The sequence below is a fragment of the Hemiscyllium ocellatum genome, chromosome 10 (assembly GCF_020745735.1).
Source record: "Hemiscyllium ocellatum isolate sHemOce1 chromosome 10, sHemOce1.pat.X.cur, whole genome shotgun sequence".
Classification (NCBI taxonomy): domain Eukaryota; kingdom Metazoa; phylum Chordata; class Chondrichthyes; order Orectolobiformes; family Hemiscylliidae; genus Hemiscyllium; species Hemiscyllium ocellatum.
Genome location: NC_083410.1, coordinates 41,808,612 through 41,821,841, shown reverse-complemented (window position 1 = coordinate 41,821,841; position 13,230 = coordinate 41,808,612). Strand labels below are relative to the sequence as shown.

At 41.2% G+C, this 13,230-nt stretch overlaps 1 protein-coding gene across 1 annotated transcript in view; it reads left to right on the top strand.

Annotated features, from left to right (window-relative positions):
- The window catches only part of iars2 (isoleucyl-tRNA synthetase 2, mitochondrial), a 104,280-nt gene that overhangs the window by 20,052 nt on the left and 70,998 nt on the right, over window positions 1-13,230 (top strand). The window contains exon 12 of the mRNA XM_060831450.1: window positions 512-672. Coding sequence (XP_060687433.1) covers window positions 512-672 — 161 coding nt within the window. The remainder of the gene's footprint in view (window positions 1-511; window positions 673-13,230) is intronic.

Here is a 13,230-nt window from a genome sequence, read left to right as displayed (position 1 = left end):
ATGCATTACTGAGTGCACAAACTCTTTTTTTATTCTGCTGTCTTTTTGAATTTATCTTTTCATGGGATCTGAACATCTCTGGCAATGCCAGTGTTTGTTGCACATTCATAATTGCCTTTTAATACTTAGTCATGAGCTGCAGGCTGTCATGTGCAAGTATACCTACAGTATTGCGTGGAAGAGCACTCCAGGATGTTGATCCTGTAACAATGAAGTAATATAATTTAGTGAGGTGCCAGTGAGCAAGGATCCTGAGTCCATGTTGTGTTAAGTTCAGTGCCAAGACTATCAGCAAGATGCAACAGTGCACCTTGCCTTTCCATATTGAGGCATTGGTGAAAAAGCTGACAGCTGGAATGTGTTTTTTTTAAATAAAAATAGAAGTATTGTTTGAACTGAAGATATCACTCAACATTTTCTCTGTTTCATTTGATTTTGTTTTATTGGAGCAATTTGCAATTTTGTCAATATTCTTAGTACTAAAATAAGGTGTTTTGTTCCTGTGCTTTAGGAGTTATTAAAGAAAGTAAAACTGATTCCACATTCAGCAATGAACAGTATGCTTGCCATGTTGGACAGGCGGACATATTGGTGCATTTCAAGACAGCGGTGCTGGGGGGTACCCATTCCTGTTTTCTATCACAAAGAAACTGCAGAGCCGCTCATAAACAAGTAAGATGCTTTTAAATTCATAAATGTGTTTCTGTGACAGCTTGCAATAATTGACAAAAATAGGAACATGAACATTTATACTGTTTGCCTTGCCTTTTAGAATGTTTGGGGAGATGGTGGCATAGAGGTAATATCATTGAACGAGTAATCATTAGGCCTAAGACATAGGTTCAAGTCCCACTATAGCAGTTAGTTGCATTTAAATTCAATTAATAAATCTCAACTATAAACCTGGCCATCAGTAATGGTGGCCATGACTATTATCATCTGGTTCATTAAGTCATTTAGGGAAAGAAATGTGCCAGTCTCTTCAGAAGAGAGCAGCTATAGCTAAGTCTGTGTCATCTTTCATGGTCAATTGTGCACAGCAAAGAAAGAACATCTATATTGGTCTATATTGATACTAACAGCATAGGTAAAAAGGGGATGTGGTCCTAGAATCAGACTTTAGGGAGCTAATTTAGAAAACTAGCGAGCAACGCCTTAAAAGTAACAATCTCTGGATTCCTTCTAGTACTTCATGCAAATGAGAAATGTGAAGACAAAATAGTTGAACCCTTGGCTGGAAAAATTATGCCAAAGAGCAGAGTTTAGGTTCCTGAGACATTGGGACTGGATGTAAAGGAGATGGCACCTGTACAAACCCAGAGGGACTGCACCTGAACAGAGCCAGGATGGATTTTCTTGTGGGGTACTTTGCTAATGCTTAAATTAAATCAGGGTTGTGGGAACCAGGAGAACATCTCAGAAAAGGGTAACTAACTAAGATGCACAAAATACTAGAGAGGCAGGTGGAATGCTTTAATTTCTCCTTTAATCTAACTTCACTTCCTCTGTTGTAGTACTAAGTCAGGGTTATGTATATGACTGGGTTCTGTGTGTATGAATGTATGGACTATAGTGAATATGATTAGTGAGTTACAGATGCGGAATGGAATGTGGATTTCTTTTTAATAAAAGTATTCATTCATGGAATGTGGGTATCGCTGGCTGAACCAATATTTATTGCCCATCCCTAGTTGCTCTTAAGGTGGTGGTAAGCTGTCTTTTTGAACTGCTGCAGTCCATGTGCTGGTTGGTAGACTCATAATGTTGCAAGGGAGGGAATTCCAGAATTTAAACCTGTTACTAAAGGAATGGTGACATTTTTCAAAGTGAGAAGTTTAGAGGGGAGCATGCAGGTGGTGGTGTTCCCAGGAAGCTGCTGCCTTTGTATTTTTAGGTGGGAGTGGTTGTAGTTTTGGAAGGGGTTATCTAAGAAGTTTTAGGTGAATCTCTGCAGTGCGTCTACAGAGGGTACACATTGTTGCTACTGAGTATTTATGGTGAAGGGATGTGGTGTTAATAAAGTGAGCTAATTGGCCCTGGCTGGTGATGTTGGAGCTGGACTTAGCTAGGCAAATGAGGATAATTCCATCACCATAATGACTTATACATTGTTGTCAGGTTTTGAGGAGTCAAGAGGTGAGACACTTGCTGCAGGATTCCTAGCCTCTGATCAGTTCTAGTCGCCACAGTATTTATATGGTTAGTTCAGTTTTGTTTCTGTTCAATGGTAACCCTGAGGATTTTGATGGTTAGCGATTCAGTGAAACTAACACTACTAGATGTCAAGTTTATTCTGTCTGGTAGAATATGGTCATTGTCTGGCGGTTGTGTGACACAAATGTTACTTGTCAGCCCAAGCCCAGATATTGTCCAGGTCTTGCTGCATTTATGCATGAACTGCTTCATTATCTGAGGAGTTGTGACTGTGCTGAACATTGTGCAATCATCAGCAAGCCTTCCTACTTCTGACCTTATGATGGAGGGAAGCAACTGAAGATGGTTGGGCCTAGGATACGGTCCTGAGGAACTCCCTGCAGAGGTGTCCTGGAGCTGAGATGACTGACCTCAAAAAATCATAATCATCTTCCTACCTGCCAGGTATGACATTAACCAGCAGAGAATCTAGCCCTGATTTCCATTGATTACAGCTTTGCTAGGGCTTCTTTGATGCCAGGCTTGGTCAACTGTGCCTTTGATGTCAAGGGCAGTCACTTTACCTTCCTTCTGCAATTCAGCTATTTTGTCCAGACTTAAACCGAGCCTATTATGAGGCCAGGAGTTCAGTGGCTCTGACAGAACCCAAACTGTGTGTCACTGAGCAGGTTATTCTGAGCAGAAACTGCTTGATAGCTGATGACACCTTCCATTACTTTACTGATTATTAAGAGTAGACTGATGGTTTGGTAGTTAGCTTTGTTGGATTTGTCCTGTTTTCTCTGTACAGAGCATACCTGGGCAATTTTCCATTTGGTTAGGGAATGCCAGTGTTGTAGCTGTATTGGGTACAGCAGATTGTGGAGCATGTCTTTAGTAACATTGCTGGAATGTTATCAGAGCCCATAATCTTTGCATTGTTCGGTGCTTTGTGTTGGCTGAAGATTAGCGCCTGCCTGGTTACATCTGGAGGAGCCAAGATAAATCATACACTCAGTACTCATGAACTGGGCAACCTCATGCTTAAGGATGGGTATATTTGTGGAGCTGCCCTCTCCAGTGAGTTGATTGTCCACCCTCATTCTGACTGGATGTAGCTGCATGTAATGATGTTGCTTTAACAGAGACCTAGCTGAAGAAAGAGCAAGACGCAATGGCCAATATTCCTTGATATACAGGCATTCAGGGAAGGTAGGAAAAGAAGAAGGGAGATGGGGTGATGGTTATGGTTAAGAAAAGCATTGGAGAAAGCATGTCTAGAGGTTTCAAGGACAGAATTTATTTGGCTAAATCTAAGTTAAAAAAAGGATTGCCTGGCATACTCTATAGGCCACCAACTAGTCGAGGGTGTGTTGAGGAACAAAGCTGCAAGGAAATTACAGTGAAGTGCAAACATTGTAGAGTAGTTATGATTTGGAACTTTACACTCCAACCATTCCAGTTTACATTTGTTTAATTTAAACACTAAAGAAGGGTAAGCATTCCTAGATTGTGCTCAGTAGAATTTTCTACAGTAATGTATCCATTTTAATGAGCCAGGTGGCATTGCTAGACTTGGTTCTTCGGAATGAGGTGGGCCAAGTAGATCATTTTGTCAGTGAGGGAGCATTTAAGAATCAGTGATCATTGTGTTATAAGGTTTAGGATAATGGAGGAAAGGAACAATGAACAATCAGTGTGAGAATAATTAACTGGGGGAGTGCTGACTTCAATGAGATGATGGAACTGGGCCGATTAGACTAGGAACAAACAGCTAAACAATGAGCTGCCTTCAAAGATTGATGGTTCAGTCCAATTCAAGGCATATCCCTGAAAAGGGAAAGATAGGGCACACAAATGCAGAACTCCCAGGAATGGCAAGCAGAGATAGAAATTAAAACAAAAGATAGCAAAAAGATGTGCTTCTGACAGATATCAGGTAGAAAACATGATAAGAATCAGACTACCAAAGAGCGAGAATGAAAAGAGATTGGCAGCAAACACTAAAGAGAATCCCAAAGTCGTCTTCAGGAAAAGATTGGTAAAAGAAGTGAAGCCTATTAAGGATCTGAAAAAGAGAATTGCATGTGGATGCTGAGGTATTAAGTGACTACTCTGTTTCCCTCTTTACTGAGACCATGGAAGTATGAAAATTTATTTACCAGAGGGGTTCAAAATTGATGAGGAGGGGTATTGGATAAACAGTTGATGCTTAAAGTTGACATGGCACTGACTGCATGAAATGCATCGAAGGATGCTGAAGGAAGTGAGAATGGAAATTGTTGAGGTTCTGATTACCTTTTGCAGTCTTCCTTTGGACTGAGGACTGGAAAATTGCAAACATTATACCTAATATAAAGAAGAGTGCAAGGATAAGCCCAGCATTTATAGATCAGTCAGATTAACCTTTGGTGGAGAAACTAGAAACAATAACTCAATGTAGAATTAACAGTAACATGGATGAGTGTGGGTTAATTAAAGAGTGCATGCATGGATTTCTTTGGGGAAAGTCATGTTTAACTGATTTGTTGGAATTTTTTTTGAAGAGGCAACAGACAGTGTTGATGAAAATACTGTTGATGAGGTGTATGTGGACTTGCAGAGGTGTTCGGTTATTGTGTTTTGTCAACAGACAAGTGAGCAAAGTTAGAGCTCTTGCAATAAAAAGGACAGTAGCAAAATTGAGTGACTGGAAACAGCAAATAATGACCAATAAATATTTCTCAGACTAGGGGAAAGTTTCTGATGAAGTTCCCAACGGATCAATATTATTATTTTTCTTGGTAAGTAAACATTTTAGATCTTGGTGTCCAGGGGACATCTTCAGAGTTTGTGGACAATTCAAACATGGAAGTTTGTAAACTGTGAGGATAGTGTGGAAATTCAAAAGATCATTGATAATTCAGAAGATGAATTTTTTGAAGAAGTAACAAAAAGGATTGACGAGGGCAGAACGGTGGACATGATCTATATGGACTTCAGTAAGGCATTCAACCATGGAAGACTGGTTAGCAAGGTTACATCTCATGGAGTGACAGGGCGAACTAGCCATTTGGATACAGAACTGATTCAAAGATAGAAGACAGAGGGTGGTGGTGCAGGGTTGTTTTTCAGACTGGAAGCCTATGACCTGTGGAGTGCCGCAAGGATCGGTGCCGGGCCCACTACTTTTCATCATTCATATAAATGATTTGGATATGAGCATAAGAGGTACAGTTAGTAAGTTTGCAGATGACACCAAAATTGGAGGTGTAGTGGACAGCGAAGAAGGTTACCTCAGATTACAATGGGATTTTGATCAGATGCACCAAGGGGCTGAGAAGTGGCAGATGCAGTTTAATTTAGATAAACGTGAGGTGCTGCGTTTTGGGAAAGCAAATCTTAGCAGGACTTATACACTTTTTTGTCAATCTATTTATTAGCAAATTTTTTTTAACTATACAAACATTAAACAAATGCCCTAGTTTTTTTTTATAGATATTTTTATTGGGAATTTAATATTTTGACAAATTTACAAAAATAAGCAGAATTTTCAAGCACAAACATTAATATAAAAATAGATCTTAAATATATAATCATCAAAATTCAACTAATCCACAATCATCCAGAGTGTATAGTTGAGTCGCTTACATCCTTCAAATAAGAGAAAATGTTCTCTAATACACTCATAACAGTATGATAAAAAAGGAAGCTATTTCCAAACAATAAGAACAAAAAAAAATTAAACATGTTTGAATGGAGATCTTCCCCCTTGTTCTCAGGGGGCCTTACTACCTTTCCAACGTTCCACCATATCCTCTCCCAAACAGTGTCCCACCCTCGACCCGGGCGCACCTTAATAGGATTTAGATATAATACCGAGCTAGAGTTAATAGTGAGCGCCGTACCCCCACCCCTCCCCACTCATACCTCAGTATATCTAATAGCATCAATGCCACGTACAAACACACATAACTATAAAATTACAACTCCAACAGATTACAGTTAAGTATAATAACATAGCAAGGAAGACAACCCCGCTCCCAGAGGCAAAAGTAAAGTAGAATAAAGTATCCATTTCTCCCCACAGAGTGTGGGAGAGGCAAGCCAACATAAATTGTCTCTTACGATTTATTTAACCGAGTCTAAAGGTTTCTAAGCCTCTTCCGATGATCTAAAATTATACTCGGATCCTTTGTGGGTAAAGCATAACGTCCCTGGGTAGCGTAAGGTGTATTGAATATCTAAGTCCCTTAAACATTTCTTCACCTCATCAAACACCTTCCTTCTTCGTGCCAAAGCCGGGGAGAAGTCCTGAAATAACATAATCTTGGATCCTTCATGAATCATAGCTTCAGGATCCTTTCCAAGCTTTCTGGAGGCATCCAGGAGTATCTGCCTCTCCCTATAACTCTGCAGCCGGAACAGGACCGGGCGTGGGCGCTGGTTTGGGCCAGATTCGCGTGCTGCGACCCGGTAGGCCCACTCCACCCTTACCCGGTCAGTTTCAGCCCCCAGGTTTAAAAGCTGGGGCAGCCATCGCTCCAGAAATACTACTAACTGTTCTTTCCCTTCTTGCTCTTGAAGGCCCAGCAACCGAATATTTTTTCTCCGATTTCTGTTGTCAATATCATCGATGTAAATTTCAAAGGCCCGGACTCTCTGCTCCAGAGCTCGCACCTGTTCTGCAGCTGTTTGAGCTGCAGCCTCGGAGGTCGTGGCCTTTAGTTCCGCCCCCTCCACTCGGCCCTGCAGCTCCTCCATGGTTTGATTCTGTTTCTGCAGCTTTTCTTCGAATGCATTCCATCTCTGTCTGGATTCTGCGATGAAATTGACGAGTGTCGATTCCAATCTGGCAATCATCTCTATAAGGCCTGTTTTTACATCAGCTGCAGCCGGAGGAGAGGAGGGTGGGGGAGGGGTCTTTGTTTTCTGAGAGCTGCGGGGTCCCTTTGATTTACTCATTATCCACTCAGTATTAGACTATTTAAATATAATATTCAGCAGCTAATTAAGATTAAAGAAGTTTTTTGGGTGGTTTGGCAAGTGTGGTGGGGGCAGGAAACCCACTTTACCCAGGTTTTGGGAAGGGCTCTGTAGACTCAGACTTGCTGAGTCGCCGCCATCTTGGATCTCCACAAATGCCCTAGTTAAGATAACTGACAAATCTACATCCAAATAACTCAAGTAGGGCTGCCATGTCTTATAACAATGGTCGGTTCTGTGGTGCACCATGTTTGTAAAAAAAAAGTTCAAGGGAATGTGTTCCATAATTAATTTCTGCCATCCCAGCAAGCCCAACAGGTTGTCAGACACCCAGTTCATCAGAATATTCTTCCGTGCACAGTGTGCAAGAATACTAAATAGTTTCTTCCCATGCCTGTCTAAAGACGGTAAATTCAGTAGACCTAAGAGGAGAGATATCGGGTCTACTTTGACTTCAGTCCTCAATACCCTCCCTATCTCTCCCGCCACAGCACCCCAATACATATGGAGCCTGTGGCATGTCCAGAAGCAATGGGTAAGAGTACCTACACTTATTTGGGGCACACTGAAGATGCCCCTTTTTTAAACTTTGCCAGATGGTCTGGTGCCAGAAGAACCCTATGCAGAACATTTAATTGAGTAGCGCATGTCCTATTACAGATTGAGATCTTTTGAGCATTCTCCCATGTTTCAGAAGAGATCTCCACTCCTAGCTCTTGCTCCCAGATCTCACATTAGCAGTTAATATCCTGCCAGGCCCTGCCACCCAGCAGGCGATAGAGGACATTAACCGAAAGGGTGCTTGTGGAACGTAGCAACTACCTCTCTATATCGGGCTGAAAGGGCTTAGTGAGAAGGGTAGTCTTCTTCTGGATGAAATCCCTAATCTGAAATAAATGGAAAATGTCTCTGTTGGGCAACCCATATTTGTGGCTCAGTTGCTCAAAAGACATCATAACCTCCCCTTTGAACAAGTCTCCCAAACTAGAAACTCCTCTCCCTGCCCGTAGTTTGAACCCTGAGTCCATCATCCCTGGTCGGAACCCTGCCATGCCAACTATAGGTGTAAGTGGCGAAGTCTTGGATAAACAACCCTCACTCTGACGCATTGCCCTCCAGGCCTTGACTGTACTAATGACAATGGGGTTCCGGCAGTGGTCCATAACTGTCCTCATCTTATCCATGAACAACAGGTTAGTAAGAGGGCACTTTGCCTGGGAGGCCTCGATATCCACCCTTATTGAGCCTGGATCGTTATCAACCTAATCACAGGCAAAGGACTCAATTGATACCTCCTGATGTCTGGGAAATCAACTCCTCCCCCTCCTTGAGGCAACTGCAATTTAGTAAGTTTGACGAGGGGCCGTTCACTATGCCAGACAAAGGAACCAAACGACCCCATAAGCTTCCGCAGATTGACCTGGGAGAGCACGGGATAAAGCAAACAAGGAAGAAAATTAATCTTAATGAGGGATATTTGGCCCAGCCATGAAATTGGAAGAGCCTCCCATCTCTGGAGATCTCACCTAATGTTGTCGAGCAATTGAGCAAAGTTAGTCCGAAAGGACAGATCAAACTTGGGGGTAATAAAAATGCCTAGGTATCGAAACCCTGTCCGTGACCACTTAAAAGGGACCTTGGGGCCACCTTCAACTTCTGGCTCACCAAAGGTTCACTTAAGGTTCACCAAAGGCATAGCCTCCGATTTTGCAAAGTTGATCTTATATCCTGAAATAGCCCCAAACGAATTAATACATTGTATCAAATGGGGTGCGGAGGTCATCGGGTTTGATAAAAATACAAGGACATCATCCGCATATATTGTAATTTTGTGTGCTCTTGATCCCACTTCTGGAGCAGTTGTGCTGACGTTCTGACGAATAGGGCCGCTGGTAGAGGTTATCACCAAACTAAACAACATCGGTGAGAGGGGGCAGCCTTGCTGACTACCCCTACCAATCCTAAAATTCCCAGACTTCACCCCGTTGGTGATGATCGTGGCCAGAGGGTGGCGATAAAAAATCTCCATCCACCTAGCAAAGACCCCACCTAACCCAAACTGGACTAAGACATAAAAAAGATATGACCACTCTACCCAGTCAAATGCTTTCTCTGCATCTAAGGAAATCACCAACCCCTGAATTGATCATTGCTGACAAACTTGGACCATATTCAGCCACCTTCTAATATTATTAGAGGACCTATGGCCCTTATAAAGCCTGTCTCATCCTCTTTAACAATGAGGGGCAACACCTTTTCCAATCTCAGCACCAGGATCTTGGACAGAATCTTGAAATCTGAATTTAATAGAGAAATGGGCCTGTATCAGGAACCTTCCCTTTCTTAAGAATTAAGGAAATATTAGCTTCTCTCAAAGATGGTGGTAGGCATTCATGCATAAAGGAGTGATTGTACATCTCCAACATCGGCCCTTGCAGAATCCCTATAAACTCGTTATAAAACTCACCCGGGAGACCAGGATGGCCAGGCGCTTTCCCACTCTGAAGTTGCCTAGCTGCCTCCTGTATTTCCTGAACTGTCAAGATAGCATTAAGGAGAGAGGCCTGTTCCAATGTTATCCCTGGGAGGTGCAGGTTCTCCATTTTAGCCCTCCTGTCCTCGCAACCTTCAGACCAATACAGTTCAGTGTAAAAGCTCCGAAAAGCCTCATTAATCTTTTTAGCATTGCATTTAAGGACCCCGGCACTGTCTCTGATTGCAGTTATGGATTCGGGAGCACGCTTTTTCCTAGTCAGGTACGCTAAATACTTCCCTGGTCTATCCCCATATTCGAAAGCCTTTATCTTGCAAAAGCAAGTTCTTTCTTTGCGTTTTGTGTCAGTATTGAATTCAAGGCAGTCCAGAGGGCCATGATTCACTGTAGCTTAGTCACTGAAGACTGCGCAAAATATGCCAACTTGGTGGCTTTCAACCGCATCTCAAATAGGTGGTAGAGGCAGGCAAGGTAGATTAATTTAAGATGCATCTGGACAGATGCGTGAGTAGGTGGGGAGCAGAGGGATACAGATGCTTAGGAATTGACCGACAGGTTTAGACAGTACATTTGGATTGGCTCAGGCTTAGAGGGCAAAAGGCCCTGTTCCTGGGCTGTAAATTTTCTTTGTTTTTTGTACCATAGAGAATAAGAACATAGAGATTATGCTGAATTTGTATAAGACACTACCTTAGTCTCAGCTTGAGAATTGTGTCCAGTTTGGTTGCCACACTTTGGGAAGGGTGTGAGTACATTGGAGGAGGTGCAGAAGAGATTTGCAAGAGTAGTTCCATCAGGGATGAGAAACTTCAGGATAGCTTTGAGAAATTGGACCCGTTTTCCTTGAAGTGAAGATGGATAAGAAAAGATTTGATCAAAGTTTACAAAATTATGTGGCATCTGAACAGTGTAGATGAGGAGAAACTGTTTCCACTTGTACAAGAATCAAGAACAAGAGGACACAGTTTTAAAATAATTTGCAAATGAAGCAGAAGTGTTGGAAGAGACATTTTCAGAAAACAAGTATTACAGTCTAGAATACAGTCTGGAAGTATGGTAAAAGCAGATTCAATCAAGGCATTCAAGAGAATGTTACATGTTTGTTTCTATTCAAACAATGTGAGACCTGTGAGGAAAAACAGGAAAATGTCACTGTCATAATACTGCTTCAAAAGATAGTGCTGATATGATGGGTCAAATGGCCTCCTGCGCCATCATAATTCTGTGAAGATCATTTTTCACTTCAGATGTTTTAAGACCTAATTGTTCCTCAATGTAACCCTCTCATTTCAGAAATCAGTCAAATGAGCCTTCTATGACAGTTTCTTTTGCATAGTATATCCTTTCTTAAATAAGGAGACTGAAACTGTACAGAACACTGCATGTAGTCTCACTAATGCTCTGTACAATTGTGGTAGCGAATCCCTACTTTTATATTCTATCCCCTTGCAATATTCAACCACATTCCATTTGTCGTCCTTATCACATGCTATACTTGCATCTTAACTCTTTATGTTTCTTGTACCAGGATACTTAGATCACTTTGTATCTTGGAGTTCTGCAATTTCTCTCTACTTAAATAATATGCTGTATTCCTGGAAAGGTAGACAAATTCACATTTTCCCACATGCATCATCTGCCAATATTTTTGCCTAATCACCTAACCTGTACCTTTTCAGTCACCTTATGTCTTCACAAATTACTTGCTACCTATCTTTGTGACTTCTGCAAATGTAGCAACCATACATTCTGTCCCTTCTAACTGTTGCAGATTATAAATAGTTGAGACCCCAACCCCGATCCCTGCAGCATTTCCACACATTACATCTCACAAACCCAAAATGATTCTGTTGTGTCTTCTCTGTTTCCTATTAGCTAGCCAATCCTCTATCAATTCTAATCTGTTGCTTTCAACACCATTTTGTGCATTTAATTCTGGTGTGGCACATTGTTAAATATCTTCCAGAAATCTAAATAAACCCTATCCACAAGTTTCCCCTTAATGTCTTATTCTTGCCTTTGGTATTTCTAAACTTGATTATTCAAATAAATCCATGGTCACTCTGACTTCCATCGTCAGGTAACCCAAGCTCATTCCACATCCTGCCTTGCACCAAATGCTGTTTGTCTATCAACCCTGTGCATGTTGACCTATATTGGCTCCTAGTTCAGCATATGTTAAGGTTAAAATTCTCTGTTTTTACAGTCCCTAAGTGATCTTTATCTTTCCTAGCTCTGTAAGCTCCTATAACAACCACTCTCTAAGACATCAGTGTTCCTTCAGATTGGCTTTTTGCAACTCCCTAATTTTAATCACTGCAGAGTGGACACACCTTCATCTGAAAGAATTAAGCTTGAAGTTTCTCCCAACGCTTCTCTGTTCCTTTATTCCTCTTTCTGCTTTTAATGCGCTCCTTGAAACTTACATTGTTGACTTTTTGCTCATTGGACCTCATGTCCTGTTATGTACTAAATTTTTGTAATGGTGTTATATAAGCACAAGTTGTTGTATTTCTTGTTCTCTCAAGTTCTTCAGATTATGGATTAATCATAATTTCAGGAAATGGCCAGAAAATTAATTCTGTTCTTGTAAAGAAAATTAAAGATATGCTTGAAGGTAAAAGGTATATTAATTTACAATAGAGACTGAGTAGGAGAGTGGTAGTGAACTGGAGAGAAATCTGTTTTGTTGCTCCAGTGTTTTATGATTCTAATGAAATGTCCCTAAAGAAAAGCTATCAGTTATGACAATAAATAGTGAAGTCCCGGATTTCATTCAGGTTCCGCACGTTAGCTTAAGAGTTGGACCACTGATACGTTCTTCAAAGGAAGGAATATAAGTTGGTCCACCATTATCCAGTGTCTTGTAAATGTTTCAATATCTCTTCCACCCATCTATTTCATTCACTTGTATTGCTGACAGACTTGACCACTGACCAAGTGCCAACTTCAATTTGCTCACGTTCCTTTGGTGACGTTGTTTAAAACAATTCATGCAGATTAGGTTGGTGGCACGCAGGATCTGTCCTCACAGTTTGCTTTGTAGTTCAGAACTACATGGGCAACATGGTGGCTCATTGGTTAGCACTGCTGCCTTACAGTACCAGGGGCCGAGGTTCGATTCCGCCTCTTGCGACTGTCTGTGTGGTGTTTGCACCTTCTGTCCACATGTGTTTCCTCCGGGTGCTCTAGTTTCTTCCCACGATCTAAAAATATCTGCACGTTAGGTGAATTGACCATGCAAAATTGTCCATCGTGTTCAGGAATGTGTGGGTTAGATACATTAGTCAGGGTAAATGTAAAGAATACCTTGCAGATTAGCTATTTTTGTCTCTTTCTGTTCTATGAATTTCTCTTCAATTGAGTTGTTCACAGGTGGTTTGAAACAGGCAATGGATTAGATTGAGTGGACTAAACAGGGATGGGACATCCCCGTAGCAGATATGTTGATTCAAATTTCAATCAACTAATTGAAAAATCACAAATGACAAAGTAGAATTCTCCAGTTAAAATTTATTGAATCATGTCAAAGTTCAGTGCAAAATCTAGCAGAAATCCTTCAAAAAAGTAGTGTTTATAGATGCAGTTAAATGAATGAATGTACAAAACGTGTGAGATGTTCTGCCTTCATGTAGTTA